General features: G+C 42.6%; 1 protein-coding gene across 1 annotated transcript in view; it reads right to left on the reverse strand.

The window, feature by feature from the left end:
• Window positions 1-23,751, reverse strand: part of MCF2L2 (MCF.2 cell line derived transforming sequence-like 2) — a 235,861-nt gene that overhangs the window by 127,318 nt on the left and 84,792 nt on the right. Inside the window, exons 6-8 of the mRNA XM_037741919.1 lie at window positions 13,038-13,128; window positions 10,003-10,122; window positions 4,121-4,237 (exon numbers count right to left, since the gene is read on the reverse strand). Of these exons, the coding sequence (XP_037597847.1) occupies window positions 4,121-4,237; window positions 10,003-10,122; window positions 13,038-13,128 (328 nt within the window). The remainder of the gene's footprint in view (window positions 1-4,120; window positions 4,238-10,002; window positions 10,123-13,037; window positions 13,129-23,751) is intronic.

Below are 23,751 nucleotides of genomic sequence, written 5' to 3' on the forward strand. Positions count from 1 at the left end.
TGCCTCAGCCTCCTGAGTAGCTGGGATTACAGGCACGCACCACCATGCCCAGCTAATTTTTTGTATTTTTAGTAGAGACGGGGTTTCACCATGTTGACCAGGATGGTCTCGATCTCTTGACCTCGTGATCCACCCGCCTCGGCCTCCCAAAGTGCTGGGATTACAGGCTTGAGCCACCGCGCCCGGCCCAGACTGTGCTTTTAAGCTTTGAAGCCAGGCACTGACTTCTCTTCTCTAGCTATGGAAGTCTTAGGTGGCGTCTTCTTCCAAAAAGTCTGTTTCACTGACATTGAAAACCTGTTGCTGAGTATAGCCACTTTCATCAATGATGTTAGTTAGATCTTCTGGATAAGTTGATGCAGCTTCTCTATCAGCACCTTCCACTTGTATGTTACAGAGATGAATTCTTTCCTTACACCTCACAAACCAGCCCCTGCTAGCCTCAGCCTTTTTTTTTGAGATGGAATCTCATTCTGTCACCCAGGCTGGAGTGCAGTGGCGAGATCTTGGCTCACTGCAACCTCCACCTCCGGGTTCAAGCAATTCTCTTGCCTCAGCCTCCTGAGTATCTGGGATTACAGGTACATGCCATCACACCTGGCTAATTTTTGTATTTTTAGTAGAGACAGAGTTTCACCATGTTGGTCAGGCTGGTCTCAAACTCCTGACCTCGTGATCCCCTGCCTTGGCCTCTCAATGCTGGGATTACAGGCGTGAGCCACTGTGCCCTGCCCGCTTCAAACTTTTCTTCTGCAGCTTTTTCACTCTCTCAACCTTAATAGAATTGAAGCGAGTTAGGGCCTTGCTCTGGATAAAGCTTTGGCTTAAGGAAATTTTGTGGCTGGTTTGATCTTCCATCCAGGCCCAGACCACTAAAACTTTCTCTGTATCAGCAGGAAGGCGATTTTGCTTTCTTATTATTCATGTATTCGCTGGCGTAGCATTTTTAATTTCCTTCAAGAACTTTTCCTTTGAATTCACCACTAGGCTAACTGGCTAGGCTAAGAGGCCTGGCTTTCTGCCTGTCTCAGCTTTTAATATGCCTTCCTCATTAAGCTTAATCGGTTCAACCTTTTGATTTAAAATGAGAGACAAGCCGTTCTTCCCTTCACTAGAACACTTAGAGGCCATTGTAAGGTGATTAATTGGCCTAATTTCAATATTGTTCTTTCTCAGAGAATAGGGAGGCCTGAGGTGAGAAGGAGAGATGGGTGATGGCCAGTTGGTGGAGCATTCAGAACACACACAACACATAGCCACTAAGTTCACTGTCTCAGATGGGTGCAGTTTTTGGCACCCCAATTCAACAGTAACATCAAAGATTGCTGATCACAGATCACTGTTACAAATACAATGACTGGCTGGGCACAGTGGCTCACGCCTGGAATCTCAGCACTTTGGGAGGCTGAGGCAGGAGGATCACTTGAAGTCAGAAGCTCGAGACCAGCCTGGCCAACATGGTGAAACCCCCATCTCTACTGAAAATACAAATATTAGCCGGGCATGGTGGTGCATGCCTGTAATCCCAGCTGCTTGGGAGGCTGAGGTTGCAGTGAGCCAAGATTGCACCACTGCACTTCAGCCTGGGTGACAGAGCAAGACTCTGTCTCAAAAAAGAAATAAAGAAAAAACAAATAATAATAATAAACTTAGAAATATTGCAAGAATTGCCAAAATTTAGCAGAGAGGCACAAAGTGAGCACATACTGATGGGAAAATTGTGTTGATAGACTTATTCAATACAAAGTCACCGCAAAACTTCAATTTTTAAAAACTGCAGTATCTGCAAAGCCTACTAATGTGAAGCATAAGATATGACTGTAAGTGTGTGTCTGTAAAACATATACACAGAGCATGCAAAAGGCATAAAAAGAGTATCTCTGGTCTTTCAATACTAGTTGTATTTTTTAAAGTTCACTGTAAAATGTTTGGCACAAGCACAACCACAAACCATGGCTACTAACTAGGCCAGGATGGCCTATAACAAAAACACCTTTGTAAGGTCTTTTAGGCTGGCTGACTGCGCCGTGGACCGCATGGTAACCTCTGTGACCTGCACGTACACCTCCAGATGGGTTCCTTAAAATAGAAAGTCTGAAGTAACTGGAAAACCACAAAAAGGAGAATGACTAACCCCTGCAGTGCCTAATTAACTCTGAGACATTCTTCTATTGTTCCCAATTCTGGCCTCAACTGATAAGGCAACTGGACTTTGTAACCAAACTTGCTCAAGTGATAGGGCAATTGTGACTCCAGACCCTACAACCCCCTCTCAGCTTGCAAAAACTGCCCTGAACTGTAACTTCTGTAACTTTCCACAGCCTACTCCAAACCCATAAAACCAACCTCTATCCCACCACCCTCCACTGACTCTCTTTTTGGACTCAGCCCACTTGCACCCTGGTGAATAAACAGCCATGTTGCCCACACAAAGACTGTTTGGGGGGGGGTCTCTTCATTCAGAGCCATGTAACAACTTTAACCTGGGTAATTTATAAGCAACAGAAATTGATTTCTCAGATCTGGTGTCTAGTGGAGGTCTGCCCCTCATAAAGAATGCCTTCTATGCCCTCACGGGGGAGAAGGGGCATGACACCTCCCTTCAACCTCTGTTGCAAGGGCACCAACTCCATTTATGATGCCAGAGCCTTCATGACTTAATATGTCTCAAAAGGCCCCCCTCTAAATGCCATCACATTGGGTACCAACACGTGAATTTTGAGGAGACACCAGCATTCACGCCATAACAATGTGTTTTGATCTCACTGTTTCCTCAATATTACTGAAACTTCTAACCCAGCATAACAATCACCAATATCAGCAGGTAAGAAAAAGTAAAATACATTTCGAGTCCTTTCACAGACAATATATCACTTATTCCCCACATCACACTTTTGGGAGGCTTTTGTTGGTCCAGGGTTTCTCAGCATTGACTATGCACATTTTGGGCCAGGTGAGTCTTTGCTGTGGGAGGCTGCCTTGAGCATTGCAAGGTGTTCAGCAGACCCCCTGACCCCTACCCACTAGATACCAGTTAACCTCCCCCCAACTAAGTTATGACTACAAAAAGTATCTAAAGATATTGACAAATGCAGGGGGCAGGCAAAATTATCTCCAGTCAAGAAATGCTGTTAGTCCCATTTTAACAGAGGAAGAAACAAGCTCAGAAATGCTTAGTAACTCACCCGACATCAGACAATATGTCATTGTGACAATTTTTTTTTTTTTTTGAGATGGAGTCTCACTGTGTTGCCCAGGCTGGGGTGCAATGGCACGATCTCGGCTCACTGCAACCTCCGCCTCCTGGTTTCAAGCGATCCTCCTGCCTCAGCCTCCTGAGTAGCTGGGACTACAGGCACCCACCACCACACCAGGCTAATTTTTTGCATTTTTAGTAGAGACGGGATTTCGCCATGTTGACCAGGATGGTTTCAACCTCCTGACCTCGGGATCTGCCCACCCCGGCCTCCCAAAGTGCTGGGATTACAGGCATGAGCCACCGTGCCCAGCCAATTTAAAAAAATTAATTTCAACTTTGATTTTAGATTCAGAGGTACATGTGCAGGTTTGTTACATGGATACATTGCATGATGCCGAGGTCTGGGGCACAGCTGACCCTGTCACCCAGGGAGTAAGCAGAGCACCCAATAGTTTTACAACCCTTGTCCCCTTCCCACCTTCCCACCTACAGTAGCCCCGAGGGGTGACAATATTTAAATGTGGTTCTTCTGACTTCATCGGTGTCAATATGTCTGTACATTAGAGTCATCTGGGGAGTTTTGTGGCATGTTAATGTCTAAGACCCATCCCAGATGAAGTAAATTAATTTCTCTGAAGTATAACAGGGCACTGGTGTTTCTGGAACCTTCCCAGGTGCATTCAAAGGTAAGTGTCCCCAAACCCCCGCCAAGAGATGCAGTGGGAAGGTGGTCAACAGGAGAAACCCCAGCCTTTGTCCCTTCCACGCTCCTTCTTCCCTAGACTGTGGCTGAGAAATTCCAGCCATCCCAAGGTCAGGCAGTCTCAGGGTGACCTTCCAGCAGCTGATCTCTAACTGCCCCACCCCACCTTCTGGAAAACAAGGAGAGACAGTGAAAAGCACACATAAGCTGGTACTCACAGTGCGGTGATTTACCCACTGACTGTGGCGATATTCCAAAGTCCCCCCTAATTCCCGAGTCAGCTGGCTTTTGTCGATGTAGCCATGAAGGTCAGAGACGGAGTTTAACAAGATGATCTGCAAAGTAAAAATTTAATTAAATGTATTCCTCATTGATCATTAAATAATACCTCATTTAGATTCCATTCTTATCATAGTTATATTTTATATTCTATTATTATTTAAATGATACCTCAACTTTGCCTTATCAGGCATTTATATTTAAAAATGGTTCCAGCCCAGCACAGTGGGTCATGCCTGTAATCTCGGCACTTTGGAAAGCTGAGGTGGGAGAATCATTCAAGGCTAGAGTTTGAGACAAGGCAGAGCACCACGACAAGGCTCCATCACTAGAAAAATTTAAAAAACTAGCTGGGCATGGTAGCCGGCACCGGTGGCCCCAGCTACTGGGGAGGCTGAGGCAGGAGGGCTGCTTGAGCCTGGGAGGGTAATGCTGCAGTGAGCAGTGATGCCACCATGGCACTCCAGCCTGGGTGACAGAACAAGACCCTACCTTGAAAGAAAAACAAATTCCTCTATCCAGCAGGGAAATATTTCCGTTTCTTTCCAGTTTTCCCTTTTGAATGAGAAATACCCAAGTGTTGCACATCCTGTGATGGAACATTGGCTTGGCCCAGGGAGCGCAGTTCCAGGCTACCTAGAAGCCAGGTCTCGCTTTATGTGAATTTTTAGTCAAAAGTTCCCAAGCTAAGGTACACTCTTCAGCCGCCAAAATCAAGTATTGTGCTATGGCCTGAAAACCTGCCACGAGAAGCCCAATCAAAGGTGGTCGGGTAAATATCAAAATAAAATTAGAACACAGGGAAACACACAGAGCATGCATTGAAAAGATTCACTACACTGATGTGCCCCCATGAAGAATGTCAACGTGCCCCTACATTAGCTTGCACAGAGGGGATCTGGAGGGAACGGGGAGTCGGTTTTATAAACCAGCAATTCAGCCCATGAGCGAACACCCAGAGGGTTGCATCCAGAGGACACTGACGCATCCCAAACTGCCCCCTTGCCTTGCATGCAGAAACTCCAGGAGAGGATCTGGCCTCTGCCTCCTTCCTCGGCCTCCTGACCAAGGCTGGTGCGTCCCCAGGGGCCCGTGTGGTGTGAGGTGAGCCCCACATCTGGGACGTGTGAATATAATAAACCTCTTCCTTCCAAATCTGGTTTCTCCTGTGGCTCCACCGACTTCACCATACATGCATATTCTTAGAACAACTGTTATAAGCTAAAAAGTCTTGTTTTTTCCCTTTTCTGCATATATTTGTATTCTTATCTATAGATGCTTAAAACTGCTTTTTCAAAGAAATACATGATCTTTTAACTGCACAAGAAGAATTTCCTGTATTCTGACACAAACTCCATTTTAAGTAACCAATTTCCACGATCATAGCCTCTTTAGGGGGTTTGCAAGACTGCCTTGGTGACTTCACATTAATAGTCTTGTGAGGCTGCTACGCGTACGGCTGATCCAGAATAGGGGAGTGCCTGGCCAGCAACAGGGACTCAGAACACGTTTGCTGGGAGGCCAGGGTGAGAGGATCACTTGAGCCCAGGAGGTTGAGGCTGCAGTGAGTCATGGTGGTGCAGTGCTCTAGCCTGGGTGACAGGGCAAGACTCTGTCTCAAACAAAACAAAACAAAACAAAAACCATTTACTACATCAAAGTACTTCCCCTCCATACGCAAAGGTAGAGAGAGGCTGCCACTTGACTACAATTACATCCCTGGCCCACCTGATTCCTGTACCCGTCATGCAAAATAAACTTTACTCCCCTACCCGTGAAAATATAATCATCTAACTATAAATGAGCAGGAAGACGTAATAATAAGAGAGGCTAGGAAGCTCCAAAGTAAAGTGTTAATATCACAACCACATTTTAAAAATAAAGAAGATAAATGGACAATTTGAACTGTCGTTAAGAAGGCAACACGTATTTTCAAGATAGATTTCATCGAGCTTGGTAACTTCAGACTCTGCCATTCTGGAGCATCAGCACTACCAGGGAGCGTGATTTTGTGCGTCAGGTGAAATGGTAACTTACAGGGTAAACCTGCACTCAAGAATGCTCTACTCAGTGTACCCAGGGTTTGGGTGACTGAGAGCTTTTTCAAAAGTTGATTATGGCCGGGCACAGTGGCTCATGCCTATAATCCCAGCACTTTGGGAGGCCAAGATGGGCGGAGTTCTAGACCACCCTAGCCAACATGGCAAAACCCCATCCCTACTAAAACTACAAAAATTAGCTAGGTGTGGTGGTTTGTGCCTGTAATCCCAACTACTCGGGAGGCTGAGGCAGGAGAATCACTTTAACCCAGGGGGCAGAGGTCACAGTGAGCTAAGATCATGCCACTGCACTCCAGCCTGGGCAACAAGAGCAAAAACTCTGTCTCAAAAGGAAAAAAAAAAAGTTGATTTTAAGTTTAAAATCAAAAGGAGGGCAGGTACGGAATTAACATACACTACTACAAATAGAAGCAGCTGAAGTCGGAGTATGGAGACATTCATTCCCTTTACAGTGTAGACGCGCCCTGTGAAGAGGAGGGCAGAAGTCACAAACGTGTGTACATACGAGCACTCCTAGATCATACGTATAATATGTACAAAACACACGCGTTTTATATGCAATCAGGGAAATATGTATGACATTTGGCCGAATGCTCAGTTCCAACTCCAGATGTTTTTGAGTGGCAAGAAGAATTGATGTGTCTTCATTTCTGAAGGGGAGGCAAATGCAAAATGACCACGACAAGTCACTGGCTGCTTGTGGGTCACCACCTCCTCCCAAACATCAACTGTTATTGACGTGAGGAAAGCTGAGCAAGGAACTCAGGCCTCACATTTTCCTTAAACACGCAAGGATTTCAAAATGAGTATTTACAATAGAATGGGAAATCCATTTTGAGTTCAGCTAATCCCCAAAGTATGAGAGAAAGGATTTTCAGAAATTTGATTATTAATATAAGATGGAACCAAAACAAGAAAAATTAAAGAAAGGAGAGAGAAAAATGAGAAAAATCCCTTGTCTAAGATGGTAAGTCTTCACTGAGATGGGTTAAATATTCTTTCAGAGTATGTATGTATGTATGTATGTGGGTATGTATGTATGTAGGTAGGCATTTATTTATTTATTTATTTATTGAGACAAGGTCTTGCTCTGTCGCCCATGTTGGAGTGCAGTGGTGCAATCTCAGCTCACTGCAGCCTCTGCCTCCTGGGTTCAAGCGATTCTCCTGCCTCAGCCCCCCAAGTAGCTGGGACTACAGGTGCACATCACCATGCCCAACTAATTTTTGTATTTTTAGTAGAGATGTGGTTTTGCCATGTTGGCCAGGCTGGTCTCAAACTCCGGACCTCAGATGATCCGCCCACGTTGGCCTCTCAAAGTGTTGGGATTATAAGCCACCACACCCAGCCCCCTTTCAGAGTAATTTTAATTAAAGCTACTTTTTGTTTCTTTTGAATAGATAATATTTATAGATAGTAATAAATTTGAACAGAAAAAGTTTATCTAAATAGAAAAATCTTCCCACCTCCCACTTACCACCAGCCATCTAGGTGGAGATCCAGAAGGCAAACACTTTTAACCAGCTTTTTGTGTATCTTGTGTATCCTTCTCAAAATGATCAATGCACAATCATACATACAGGACTCTTATTTTACCCAAATGGGAACCTACCGGAGATATGGTTCTCCCCTTGATGTTACCCCCACTTAAATATACATCTTACATGGGCTGAAATTTAAGGTATCAGTATGAACTTACGATTTCTAGAATATTTGTAATTACAAATATGTACACGTATATGTGCATAAACATGCATACATTCACAGCTTCTGTCTGCTGAAAACAAAGATACCAAGTAACAGCACACCTTGCATCCAGATCTTGGATTCTAATACTACTCAACACCAAAAGGAGCCAGGGCTCTGGACAGAAATGGCCAGTAACAAAGCTGCATCACTGCATGCATGAGAGGGGCCTAGATGCTCACATCAGGCCAGAAACGAAGGAAGTGCTAACAAAAGCCATGATAGAGACATGTCACAAGCACACAGGCCTCAGCCTGAGGGGGTTCCCACTGGCCAAATCTGGGACAGCTAGAGCGCCACAATAATTAAGAACAACAGGGCCAGGTGCGGTGGCTCACACCTGTAATCCCAGCACTTTGGGAGGCCGAGGCGGGCAGACCACCTGAGGTCAGGAGTTCGAGACCAGCCTGGTCAACATGGTGAAACCCCATCTCCACTAAAAATACAAAAAACATTTTTTATTTTTTTGAGACTCAGTTTTGCTCTTGCTCCCCAAGTTGGAGTACAATGGTGTGATCTCGGCTCACCGTAATCTCCACCTCCCAGGTTCAAGCCATTCTCCTATCTCAACCTCTCGAGTAGCTGGGATTATAGGCATTAACCACCATGCCCCGCTAGTTTTGTATTTTTAGTAGAGACAGATTTCTCCATGTTGGTCAGGCTGGCCTTGAACTCCTGACCTCGGGTGATCCGCCCGCCTCAGCCTCCCAAAGTGCTGGGACTACAGGCGTCAACCACCAAGCCCAACCTGAGACTGAACTTTCTTAAGGAGTAGGATATTTGCATGGTCTTAAAGTGTCTCTGCAAAGATTATTAGTTGCAAGGGAAAGCATCTATTTAGTATTTGGGAAAGTGGAAACATTTTGATTAGGGGATCAACATTCACATCACCATAGATAAGTACCGTGGGCCTCCAGGCGATATGCTTAAGTGGCATAAAAGACAAAGAAAGGGCCGGGCGTGGTGGCTCATGTCTGTAGTCTCAGCCCTTTGGGAGCCCGAGAGTTTGAGACCAGCCTGGGCAACATGGTGAAACTCCATCTCTACAAAAAAATCCAAACATAGCCAGCAGGGTGGTGCAGCGGCGCTACCCTGGCTCACGGCAACCTCCGCCTCCTGAGTTCAAGTGATTTCCCTGCCTCAGCCTCCCGAGTAGCTGGGACTACAGGTGCGCACCACCATGCCCAGCTAATGTTTGTATTTTTAGTAGAGACAGGATTTAAGCATGCTGGCCAGGATGGTCTCAATCTCCTGACCTTGTGATCCCACCTCAGCCTCCTAAAGTGCTGGGATTACAGGTGTGAGCCATCGGGCCTATTTTCTTTTTTTAAGACAGAGTCTCTTTGTCTTCAGTTTCTTAGTCTTTCTTCCAAAAGATTACTGTCCCATATCCTGACTGGGTGGTGTCACATGTCTATATACATTCATCAAAATGAATTGAATTGTATCCTTCAAATGTAGGCACATTAGTCATGCAGATTATCATTCTTCTTTTTTTATTTCAAACTCACAGAAAAGTTGCAATAATAAGAACAGCACAAAAAACATCACAGGCCCGCTATCCAGTTTCCTGTCACCCCTGTATTTTGGATCTGTGTTTTGTTTCACCTGTACAATTTGGCTTCTTTCCAAGTGTCTTTCTATCACCTCAGACGCCACCTTCAGACTAATTTTACCATGCCACTCCCCACCTAGAAAACCTTCCCTGGATCTCCAGTGCCTACCGAATAAAATCCAAACCCTGCGTCCTCACATTGAAGATCGACTCCATGTTTCTTACTCTTTCTTCCGGAAGATTACTGTTTTTGAACTTTAACAGAAATGAAGCTTCCCATGAGCCTTAGTAAGACATGTACTTCCTGCCTCTGTGCCTTCACACGTGTAGGTCCCTTAGCCCAGAAAATCCTTTTCTCCCTCTCTCCCTGTTGAATCTTACCTTTCCCAGAGACCCTGCCCAAATGCTATCTTTGCCAGATGCCCTAACCAAATGAGGCAAGATGAAAGGTCATGCTTACCGGCACCTTTGTTTTAAATTCGTTTCGATAGTATTTAATGCCAATGTCAGTGAATGTCCTCTGGATAAAGTGAGATGGACGAAGGATGAATATGAGCTGTAAGTTTCCTGGAAATGCCACCTGCAAGCATCAATGAAAAGTGTCAGGAAAGAGACAAAATGCCACATCCATTACCAGGATCTACTTTGGTCTCCCTTTACCCAAGATCACAGGAGGAGAAGCTAAAATGGGTGCCGCGGTCGTAAATTTCACCAGATTTCAGGGCTGAAAAAGACCTCAGAGGTCAGATAATCCTAACCCCTCCTGAAAACCCAAAGGAAACCAAACAAGGAAAAATGTTTTCTGATTATAAAAATAATTCTATAATTTATAGAAAAGTTGGGAAATTAATAAAAGTATGTATTAGAAAGTGAAAACTCACTCATGGGTTTTCATTGCTATACTTAGCATTTCCATCTATTTACTTACAGAATGTAAATAGAATGTTTTCTCTGTTTAAATATCTTTCTCATGGTTAAGCTCATATTATTAAAATATTTTGTAACCTGCCTTTTCACTTAATATTATACCACAGGCTTTTGTTCCTGTTATTAATAAATTCTTTGAAAATATTATTTTTTTAACCAATCCCTTGTTGTTAATTATTTTGGCTTTTTGATAATTTTGCTATTGTAAGTAATACTGAAATGAACACCTTTAGCCACATCTTGGAATATTTTCTTAGGCTATATTTGTAGAATAATTACTGAATCAAACAGTCAGTGTTTTAAGCATTCTTGATGTATATTATTGCTAAGTTGCTTTTAAAAAGTGTTGTCCTCATCTCAAGGCAAGCTTCTGAGCAATGAGATAGTCCAGATTCATGAAATTGCTTAGGGGCAAACTTAGGAACCCAGGTCTGCATGGGAATTGCCATAGCTTTCCGTTCTTCCAGTGGTTCCCCAAAGCAACCTCCTACAGGGCTTTTTATTTTCAAATCAGGTCTTTACTCCAGACTATTTTGATTCATTAGGACTGGGATGGAATCTAGGCATTTTCATGAGCACTTGAAGAGATTCTGGCACGTGGCCAGATCTGGGGATCCCCCCCACTTTAGCATGTTTTACATAAGAAGTGATCAATGTAATTCTGGGACACATTAGGGTCAGATATTAGATTGCTCATGTATTATGTGTGGACCCTGGAAAACCAGAACTCTCTAGAGGCCAGACCTCTGGAATAGTCATGGGCATCAACCATGGCTGCAGTTATCCCAAAGAAATCCCACATCCAAAACTAAGCTAAAGGGGGGAACAGTCGCTGCCGCAGTGGGAGGACTCCCTTCCTCACTGTAAACCTCGGCTCCTAACTGAAGCACCTTGCGCTGTGTTGTGCCAAGACAGAAGGTGTCAGCTGAGACGTGATCTGTGTGTTCGGATGCGGCTCTAGAGCAACCTGAGAGGGACTCGGTGTGTGCGCACGTTTGCACGTGTGAGTCCTGGAAGCAGGTTGAGGTGGTGCACATGTCCCTCTCGTGTCCTGCCTCCTGCTCATGCTCTCCCACTCTACCACATCCATCCTCTTTAGCCAGTCCCAACTGACCCAGAGAGACTATGCTCGGGCAAAAATGCTGGCTTAGCTGGCCCTAAGGTGTCTCTGCTTGTGGCAGAGTTCATAAGTCTGAGGTCCCTACAAAGGAAGGACACATCTACTTGCTGAAAGACAAAAAGCAGGGATCGAAATCAGACTATAACGAAAAGGAGGCCAATCCAAGGTGACATAATTTAATGCCGAATGCAAGCACGCCTCCCACCACGCTGCTTAAGTATCGTTGTGTCTGGTTTTGCCACTGTCTTTCTAATAAGAAGAAATAATTTGGCCAGGCACAGTGGCTCACGCCTGTAATCCCAGCACTTTGGGAGGCCAAGGTGGGTGGATCACTTGAGGTCAGGAGTTCGAGACTAGCCTGGCCAACATAGTGAAACCCAATCTCTACCAGAAATACGAAAATGAGCTGAAGTGGTGGCGCATGCCTGTAATCCCAGCTACCTGGGAGGCTGAGGCAGGAGATTCGCTTGAGCCTGGGAGGCGGAGGTTGCAGTGAGCTGAGCCACTGCACTCCAGCCTGGGCGACAGAGTGAGACTATGTCTTAATAATAATAATAATAATAATTTGAATACTGAAATAAAGACTGTCTTAAATTGAATCGCCCCCAAAGCAAATCCTCAGACAAGGATTTAAGTCCAAGTAGTTTGTTGGGGAAGTGATTCCAGGAAACACGAATGAGGGAGCGGAGGGAAGACAAGCATAGAGTGCCCGCATGTCGGTGAGGGGTTACTGCGCAGGTGGAGGGGCAGAGACCCTCGGGGATACGGTGCTGGACACACCTCAAAACTGCCCCTGTGCAGGGACGGACGCTGGGCTGTTTATCTACCAAATCCTTTAACTCAATGGTCACAGGTTACCCCCGGGACATTCACTTCCCAGCACTTCCCACCTGCCCCTCTTCAGTGAGCAGAGAAGTCAGTAAGGCAGAGAGTCTTAGGAAGTCTTGACATGCTCAGAATTGTTTGCAGGTGACCTGCAGATGGCAGAGGAGATAGGGATGTGGCATACAGCACCTGTTACAAAGACCTTCCCAAAATTTGACATAAAAATAACTGCCTTGGCCGGGTGCGGCGGCTCACGCCTGTAATCCCAGCACTTTGGGAGGCCGAGGCGGGAGGGTCACCTGAGGTTGGGAGTTTGAGACCAGCCTGACCAACATGGAGAAACCCCGTCTCTACTAAAAATACAAAATGAGCCGGGTATGATGGTGCATGCCTGTCATCCCAGCTACTCGGGAGGCTGAGACAGGAGAATCGCTTGAACCCAGGAGGTGGAGGTTGCAGTGAGCCGAGATCGCGCCACTGCACCCAGCCAGGGGGATGAGAGTGAAACTCTGTCTCTAAATAATAGTCATCATAATTGCCTTTTCCCCAGGACTTTGATATGAAATAGGTGACCAGACAATTTACGTGACTTTTATAATAATAGCACAAAAATAAATATTTACAGCTATTCGTGTCAAGGACGCCTTCACGGAGCTCCACTTGTCTCTTCGTCTGTCGATAACAACAACGAATCCAATGCTGGCAGCCTCCACACTGCAAAGAAGGGTGGTCAGTGTCAGAGATCAGGTGTGACCCATGCGCTCCCCGGGGCTCCCATAGCAGAATCCGCCCTGCAGCTTCTACAGCACTCCAGGCTCACCTCGTAAACACCCTACACAGCACAATCAACTCCCTCTCCCAGACTGAGCCTGGGAATCTTCACACAATAGATACTGTCCTCAGACCCTCACAAGGAGTCCCTTTCTGGCTGGCCAATGCATGAAACACCCAAGGAACACATGTGTTCAAGCCCAAAGGAATATGCACATATCAGGTGAGCCTCACATGTCCCCAGTGTAGGCGGAGGACCTCAAGGCTGAGCTCTGCCATTCTTCCGCTCCCAAAGCAGACATTCACGGAGCTATCAATACAGTAAAGTGCTCAGCTATCAATCCTGGAGGTGTTGGGAGATAATACATGTCAGCGGGAAAAAGGACCCTGTGCAGTGCCGGGCTATAAATAGGCCAATAGACCATATGCTTGAGAAGACATCACTGTCACAAAGAGCAAAAGGATGCTGTTTGGTCCCCTCTGAAGTCCTCATGAAACTCACAGGAGCCTTCTAAAGTAGAATTCTAAAAGTGAAAACATTTTTCTTCTCTTCTTTAGGAAGAAGCATGGTACAGGGGAAAGAGCAAGGGCTTTGGAGCCTGGTTCAAACCCCAGTGTCGCCACTTCCTACCACTGACACTCAGAGGAGTTCACCCGACTTCTAAAATTCAGTTGTCTGCTCTGTAAAATGAGAACAATATGACCAGTCATGACACGGTTAAAAGCACCAATTCTGGAACCAACCTGACTAGATTTGAATTCCGAATTCTATTTATATATTGTGTGTGCTTTTGGGGGTGTGAGGGGTAGTTACCTAACCCCTATAGTTTCTTGGGCTATTCATTTGTAAAGCAAAAATTATAAAATAGTACCTATCTATGAGGTCAATGTAAGGATTAAATGTGTGTGTGTGTGTGTGTGTGTGTGTATATATATATATATAATGCTCAGAACAATATATATACACATATATACATATATATACACTGTTTTGAGCATTTTGTTTGTACATATATTTGTACATGTACACATACACGCACACACATGCACACACGCACACATATACATACACATATGTACACACGTGCACACACATGCATACACCTACATATATGCACACATACGTGTACGTGTGTGCATGTACATATATGTATATGCACATATATGTGCATGTTCGTATATGTGCATGTGTATATGCACACGAGTGCATGTGTATGTGTATGCACATGCACATATATGTACATATGTGCACATATGTATGTGCACATATATGTACATGTGTGAGTGTGTATATGTACACACATGTGCATGTGTGTGCATAATGTGCATGTGTGCATATACATGCATATGTATACAGGTACATAGATGTTTGCACAAACATGTAAAATGCTCAGAACAATGGCAGGCACTTGGTAATACTGTTTATGTACTATTATTCTTTCTTTTCTCCACTTCTATTGTGTCTTATGTGCTTGCCACAAAGATTAAAAGAGATATAGTACATGAAAAGTGGTTGGCCCATAATAAACCTTCAATACCTCTCTAATATTGGGTAAAAGGTGGATTTTACCCTAAAAATGTGCGTATATGTGAATGAGGCAGAAGGTCTAAGCAAAACCTGCAAGAAAACATAAGTAGCTAATCTCAGGTAAGCATCAGTGGGTTAATCGGTTCTCACAGCCCCATACTGACCCAAGTTATCTCGCTGGGGAAATTTTCCAGGACAGCGCAAGGAGTGGTCTAACTAGGTGGAAGAGGCTGAGACTGGAGATTATGAATGCAAAGGTACCAGGATTTGTAGGGGCAGTTGTCAAACAACCAGTGAAAACAGACATTATCTTCAGAAGAACATCATTAAAAAATAAGGGGTGGGGCGCGGTGGCTCACGCCTATAATCCCAGCTCTTTGGGAGGTCGAGGCAGCTGGATCACAAGGTCAAGAAATCGAGACCATCCTGGTCAACATGGTGAACTCCGCCTCTACTAAAAATACAAAAATTAGCTGGGCATGGTGGTGCATGCCTGTAGTCCCAGCTACTCAGGAGGCTGAGGCAGGAGAATTGCTTGAACCCTGGAGGCAGAGGTTGCAGTGAGCCAAGATCACGCCATTGCACTCCAGCCTGGGTAACAAGAACGAAACTCCGTCTCAAAAAAGACTGACTTTTCAATACAAACTAGGGAAGCTGCTATTCAATGGACTGATATCTTTAGGAAAAAACTCCGTTTAAAATTCCATACCCACTGAAAATTCATTTTAAAAATGAAAGTAAGCCGGGCGCAGTGGCTCAAGCCTGTAATCCCAGCACTTTGGGAGGCCGAGGCGGGTAGATCACGAGGTCAAGAGATCGAGACCATCCTGGTCAACATGGTGAAACCCCGTCTCTACTAAAAATACAAAACATTAGCTGGGCATGGTGGCACGTGCCTGTAATCCCAGCTACTCAGGAGGCTGAGGCAGGAGAATTGCCTGAACCCAGGAGGCGGAGGTTGCGGTGAGCCGAGATCGCGCCATTGCACTCCAGCCAGGGTAACAAGAGCAAAACTCCGTCTCAAAAAAAAAAAAAAGAAAGTAAAACAAAGACATTTCCAGACAACTAGAGGTGAGAGAATTTATTGTCATTAAAAAATGGAGGTTTAGCTGCTGTTTAGAAGACGTTCACTCTTATCAAAAACAAAACACTGGTAGATTTAAAAGCTCATATTTTTCCTTAAATATGAGAGAACTCTGACGACAAAGAAATATAAATGAACAAATTCCAGAGAGACTTAAGACCTTCCCTAGAGAGCAAATACTAGGGGTGACTTTTATATGAAGTGATGATTGCCTATTCTGGGAATAGGCAGGCAAATGAATTAATCTGAAGGAAAATAATCTAACATGATAACTTGGATCTGCAAGAAGGAATGAAGAGTCATGTAAATGTTAAATATGTGGATAAATATTATCAACTATGTTTTTTATTTCACTGAAACCTGACTAATCAAAGCAAAAATAACAAAGTATTATTATAAAATAAACTATGTCACAACAATAGCATTAAGAATTGAATGGAGTAAGTAAAATTACTTTTACTTACTATTAGCCAGCCACGGTGGCTCATACCTGTAATCCCAGCACCTTAGGAGGCCAAGGCAGGAGGATCGCTTGAGCTCAGAAGTTCAAGACCAGCCTGAGCAATGTAGCGAGACAATATCTCTACTAAAAATTTAAAAAATTAGCTGGGCATGGTGGCTTGTGCCTGTAGTCTCAGCTCCTCAGCAGGTTGTTGCAGGAGGATTGCTTGAGCCCAGGAGACAGATTGGGCTAAAAAAAAAGGACTATTAAGACTAGTATTGGATGAAATTAAACTATACTATTTATATGGTATAGAAAGTGCTATGAAATTAATCCCAGGTAAATGTGCTAATTTAAAAACATATACTGTAACATTAGGAAATAACTGCTAAAAACTTAATAAAGAAGATAAACAGAATACTGAAAATATTTGAATAATTCAAAAGAAGGTAGAAAAGGAGAAATAAAGGAACAAGTAACAGATGGGCAGATTAAAACTCAACCATCTTAATCACATTAATTGGAAATAAACTGTAACATGGCATTTAAAAGGCAAATAGTCACTGCAAAAACACACCAAAATGTAAAGACCATGGACACTACGAAGAAACAGCATCAACTAATGCAGAAAATAACCAGCCAGCATCATAATGACAGGATCAAATTCACACATAACAAAATAAACCTTAAATGTAAATGGGCTAAATGCCCCAATCAAAAGACACAGACTGGTAAGTTGGATAAAGAGTCAAGACCCATTGGTGTGCCATATTCAGGAGACGCATCCCATGTGCAAAGACACACATTGGCTCAAAATAAAAGGATGGAGGAATATTTACCAAGAAAATGGAAAGAAAAAAAAAAAGCAGAGGTTGCAATCTTAGTCTCTGATTAAATAGACTTTAAACTAACAAAGATCAAAAAAGACAAAGAAGGGCATTACATGACGGTAAAGGGATCAATGCAACAAGAAGAGCTAACTATCCTAAATACATATGCACCCAATACAGCAGCACCCAGATGCATAAAGCAAGTTCTTAGAGACCTACAGAGAGACTTAGACTCCCACATAATAATACTGGGAGACTTTAACACACCACTGTCAATATTTGATGGAGACAGAAAATTAACAAGGATATTCAGGACCTGAACTCAGCTCCAGATCAAGTGAACCTAACAGACATCTACAGAACTCTCCACCCCAAATCAACAGAATATATATTCTTCTCAGCATCACATTGTATTTATTCTAAAATCGACCACATAATTGGAAGTAAACACTCCTCAGCAAGTGCAAAAGAACAGAAATAATAACAAACAGTCTCTCAGACCACAGTGAAATCAAATTAGAACTCAGGATTAAGAAACTCACTTAAAACTGCACAACTACATGGAAACTGAACAACCTGCTCCCGATTAACTACTGGGTAAATAATGAAATTAAGGCAGAAGGAAACAAGTTCTTTGAAATCAATGAGAAGAAAGACACAATGGACCAGAGGCTCGGGAGCACAGCCATAGCAGTGTTTAGAGGGAAGTTTATAGCACTAAATGCCCACATGAGAAAGCAGGAAAGATCTAAAATCAACACCCTAACATCACAATTAAAAGAACTAGAGAAGCAAGAGCAAACAAATTCCAAAGATAGCAGAAGACAAGAAAGAACTAAGTTAAGAGCAGAACTGAAGGAGATCGAGACACGAAAAACCCTTAAAAAAAAAAAAATCAGTGGATCCAGGAGCTGGTTTTTTGAAAAGATTAACAAAGTAGACTGCTAGCCAGACTAATGATGAAGAAAAGAGAGAAGAATCAAATAGACACAATAAAAAATGACGAAGGGGAGATCACCAGTGATCCCACAGAAATAGAAACTACCATCAGAGAATACTATATACACCTCTAGGCAAGTAAACTAGAAAATCTAGAAGAAATGGATAAATTCCTGGATGCAAACACCCTCCCAAGACTAAACCAGGAAGAAGTCAAATGCCTGAATAGACCAATAATAAGCTCCAAAACTGAGGCAGTAATTAATAATCTACTACATTAAAAAAAAAAAAAAGGCCAGCACCAGACAGATTCACAGCCGAATTCTACCAGAGGTACAAAAAGTAGCTGCTACCATTCCTTCTGAAACTATTCTGAACAACAGAAAAAGAGGAAATCTTCCCTAACTCATTTTATGAGGCTGGCATCATCCTGATATGAAAATCTGGCAAAGACACACACAAAAAGACAATTTCAGGCTAATATCCCTGATGAACATTGATGTGAAAATCCTCAATAAAATACTGGCAAACTGAATCAGTAAATGTAACTCATTACATGAACAGAACCAATGACAAAAAAAATACATGATTATCTCAAAAGATACAGAAAAGGCTTTCGATAAAATTCAACACCCCTTCATACTAAAAACATTCAATAAACTAGGTACTGATGGAACTTATCTCAAAATAATAAGAGCTACTTATGACAAACCCAGGGCCAATATCATACTAGATGGAAGCATTTCCTTTGAAAACCAGCACAAGACAAGGATGCCCTCTCTCACCACTCTTATTCAACATAGTACTGGAAGTTCTGGCCACGGCAATCAGGTAAGAGAAAGAAAGAAAGCATATTCAAATAGGAAGAGAGGAATCAAATTGTCTCTTTTTGCAAATGGCATGATTGTATATTTAGAAAATCCCACCATCTCAGCCCCAAAACTCCTTAAGCTGATAAGCAACTTCAGCAAAGTCTCAGGATACAAAATCAATGTGCGAAAATCACAAGCATTCCTATTTACCAATAATAAACAAATAGAGAGCCAAATCACGAGTGAACTCCCACTTGCAATTGCTACAAAGAGAATAAAGTACCTATGGATATAACTTACAAGGGATGTGAAGGACGTCTTCAAGGAGAACTACCAACCACTTCTCAAGGAAATAAGAGAGGACACAAACAGATGGAGAAACATTCCATGCTCATGGATAGTAAGAATCAATGTCGTGAAAATGGCCATACTGCCCAAAGTAATTTATAGATTCAATGTTATTCCCATCAAGCTACCACTGACTTTCTTCACAGAATTAGAAAAAACGACTTTAAATATCATATGGAACCAAAAAAGAGCCTGCATAGCCAAGACAATCCTAAGCAAAAAGAACAAGGCTGGAGGCATCATGCTGCCTGACTTCAAACTACACAGGGCTACAGCAACTAAAACAGCATGTACTGTACCAAAACAGACCAATGGAAAAGAACAGAGGCCTCAGAAGTGACACCACAATTCTACAACCATCTCATCTTTGACAAACCTGACAAAAACAGGCAATGGGGAAAGGATTCCACATTTAATAAATGGTGTTGGGAAAATTAGCTAGCCATATGCAGAAAGCTGAAATTGGACCCCTTCCTTACACCTTATGCAAAAATTAACTAAAGATGGATTAAAGACTTAAACGTAAGACCTAAAACCATAAAAATCCTAGAAGAAAACCCAGGCAATACCATTCAGGACATAGGCATGGGCAAAGACTTCATGACTAAAACACAAAAGCAATGGCAACAAAAGCCAGAATTGGCAAATGGGATCTGATTAAACTAAAGAGCTTCTGCACAGCAAAAGAAACTGTCATCAGAGTAACAGGCAACCTACAGAATGGGAGAAAAATTCTGCAATCTATCCATCTGACAAAGGGCTAATATCCAGAATCTACAAGGAACTTAAGCAAATTTACAAGAAAAAAACAACTCCATCAAAAAGTGGATGAAGGAGATGAAGAGACACTTCTCAAAAGAAGACATTTATGTGGCCAACAAACATATAAAAAAATGTTCATCATCACTGGTCATAGAAATGCAAATCAAAACCACAATGAGCTACCATCTCGTGCCAGTTAGAATGGCAATTATTAAAAAGTCAGGAAACAACAGATGCTGGAGAGGATGTGGAGAAACAGGAATGCTTTTACACTGTCGGTGGGAGTGTAAATTAGTTCAACCATTGTGGAAGACAGTGTGGCAATTCCTCAAGGATCTAGAACCAGAAATACCATTTGACCCAGCAATTCCATTACTGGGTATAAATTATACCCGAAGGGTTATAAATCATTCTACTTTAAAGATACATGCACGCATAGGTTTACTGTAGCACTATTTACAATAACAAAGACTTGGAACCAACCCAAATGCCCATCAATGGTAGACTGGATAAAGAAAATGTGGCACACATACATCATGGAATACTATGCAGCCATAAAAAAGAATGAGTTCATGTCCTTTGCAGGGACATGGATGAAGCTGGAAACCATCATTCTTATCAAACTAACACAGGAACAGAAAACCAAACGTGGCATGTTCTTGCTCATAAGTGAGAGCTGAACACTGAGAACACATGGATACAGGGAGGAGAATATCACACACTTGAGCCTGTTGGAGGGTGGGGACTGGCAAGGGGAAGGATAACATTAGGAGAAATACCTAATGTAGATGATGGGTTGATGGGTGCAGCAAACCACCATGGCACATGTATACGTAAGTAACAAACCTGCTTGCTCTGCTCATGTATCCTAGAACTTAAGGTATAATAATAAACTTTTTTTAAAGTCAAATAGTGACAGAGTAAATACACTGCTTACAAAAGATACACTTTTGTGTATGAGCACAGAGTTAGATTGAAAGAAAAGGGTAGGAAAATACATACCATGCTATCACTAGTCATAAGAAAGCCAGTGCGTCTATATGAGTATTTTTTAAAGTAGTATTTATGACAAAGAATACTTGCAGAGATAAATTATTCATAAATATAAAAGGGCCAATTTATCAGGAAGACATAAGAATCCTAAATGTCTATGTGTGCCACAACATTGCCCCAAAAGACACTAAGCAAAAATGAATAGACCTAAAAGAAAAACAGACAAATCCACAAAGTTCGAGATTCTAGTATTCCTCTCTCAGTAACTGATAGAACAAGCAGCCAAAAATGAGTGAGAATATAGGCCTGACTTGGAAGAACTCAACATCTAGCAACTGCAGAACATATATTGTTTTTAAATGCTCATGGAATATTTATCAAAACAGGCCACTGTCTGGGTCATAAAGCAAGTATCACCAAATTTTAAATGACTGTAATCTTAGAGGGTGCAGTTCTGATCACCATGGAATTACATGGAGCTCAATTCTTCCCTTTTCCATTTCGTTTATCTTTGGTTTTTTGTTTTTTCTTTTTGTACAATTTCCTTCCTTCTCTTTTCTTTGGGTTTAATTGCTTCTCTCTTTTCTGACTTCTTAAGGTAGAAGATTAGAGCACTGACTCTAAGCCTTTCTTCTTTGCCAATATATGTATTTCAAGTCACAATTTCCTCCTAAGCACTGCTTTTCTCTATATCACATGAATGTTGATATATTGTTTTCGTTATTGCTCAGTAAAAGTGTTTTGTCACTTCCTTTGTGATTTCTTCGATTCACAGGTTATGTGGAGGTGGTTGCTTAGCTTCTGAATGTCACTGCACACTGATCAGATGCGACCTAGGATGAGCTAAACAGTTCTGCTGCACTAGCAAAAATGCATGAATGTCAAACACAGCAACCATCATTCTCGGTAGTAATGGCTACTATTTATTGAGTTCCTATCATTTGTCAGACTTACTTGTTTTTTATCGCACTTAACTTATTGAGATAGATATTACCCCCATTTAGCAGAGGAAGAAACAAAGACTGATAGAATCCAAGCTGCCTGATGTCACATTAGCAAGCCTGGCTCGCAGACTCAGAGCTCTGACACTGACTCTCTTCATCCTATTCCGCTGGCCCCCTTCCACTGTTTCTTCATAGCAAATCTGCTTGTACCTTGTGGCAGCTTGATTCTGTATGTTTTCCTGCTCCTCTCTTTTTTCTTTGCTACTTAAACCAGGTAATCACTGAAGGAAGTTCTAAGGGAACCACCAGAACTCTTAAACAAGGCAAAGCTGGGAGAGGCTCAGCAAATATTGTATCACTCATAAACACAGGCTGCTCTTTCACCTGTGAAATAAGCAGCTGCCGGCAGATATGGTCTCTCCGGCCAAACTGAGGGCACGTGTTCCTGAGAACAAGGTTCCTCTTAGCTTCGCACAGACTAAGACGCAACCAGAGCATCTGGGTAAATGGAGTGTGGGATCTGCTGGAAAAATACCTGTGAACAGAAAGGGCTGTGCCTCATGACATAATTGTGTATAGGCCACAGTTCAGAAAGAAAACACAATGAATCATGAAATTTTCTTTTTTTTTTTTTTTTTGAGACTGAGTCTCGCTCTGTCACCCAGTCTGGAGGGCTGTGGCACCATCTAGGCTCACTGCAACCTCCACCTCCCGGGTTTAAGCCATTCTTCTGCCTCAGCCTCCCAGGTAGCTGGGACTACAGGTGAGTGCCACCATGCCCAGCTGATGTTTTATAGTTTTGGTAGAGACGGGGTTTCACCATATTGGCCAGGCTGGTCTTGAACTCCTGACCTCGTGATCCACCGGCCTTGGCCTTCCAAAATGCTGGGATTACAGGCGTGAGCCACTGCACCCAGCCTGACAATGACTTAAATTGTCCCCCCATAAGGTATACATGCTAGACAACACTAATGACTACTGTGGTGGGATTTTTTTTTTAATCCTCTCTTATTCAACAAAGGGATGAAAATTTCAACTAAACAAAATGCACAGGAAATGGGGTTTCTGGCCAGCGTATTTCTTTAGGTAATGCTTGGCTGTTTTTACCCCTCTTGTTCTTTGTCCTTGTTATAGACAAGGAAACTAATCCTCAAGAATGTTTTGAAAAATAACTTGTGAAAGTCACCCCTACATGTGAGTTAAGAGTCATCAGACGTCTTCTAGCTCCAGGATGAGTGCTCATGCCACAGTATTCACTCTGTCTTGCTATAGAAAATATTGTTAACACTATACTCCATTTTCCAATCTTAGTAACTCCGTTACAAATATAATGGAACTTTTGATGAGTCACACCTGATATTTTGAAAATCACTAAATATAAATATATAAGAGATTGAGGCAAATATGTTCTGACCTCAAAATAGCAAAGAAGTGTTGTGGTGGGTGTGGTATTTATTTTCTTAAGTTATGATATAAATATATATGTTTATATGCTTGTAACAGAATCCCCAGGGCTCAAGAAATCCTCCCATGTCAGCTTCCGAAATAGCTGGGACTACAGGTCATACCACTGGGCCAGGCTTGCTCTGGTGTTAATATATTTTCCTACGATTTACCTTTTTTGGTAAGCAAGGTATAGAAAATATTTTGGTCAATTGAAATTTATTGCATTGCCATCAGAACTGAGTCAAATGTAGCACGACAAACCATCCTGTTTGCCCAGCACTGAGAAGTTCCTGGGACACATTGTTTTAATTGCTAAAAACAACAGTCTCAGGAAAACCAGGACACTTGGGACCCATGATTCAAATACCTAATTCCAAGCACTAATATGATCGTCGCAGATATACTGCATATGGGGCTTCTTACTGGAAGAAATCAAAC

This window comes from Cebus imitator, unplaced genomic scaffold (genome assembly GCF_001604975.1).
Source record: "Cebus imitator isolate Cc_AM_T3 unplaced genomic scaffold, Cebus_imitator-1.0 Scaffold111, whole genome shotgun sequence".
NCBI classification, from domain to species: domain Eukaryota; kingdom Metazoa; phylum Chordata; class Mammalia; order Primates; family Cebidae; genus Cebus; species Cebus imitator.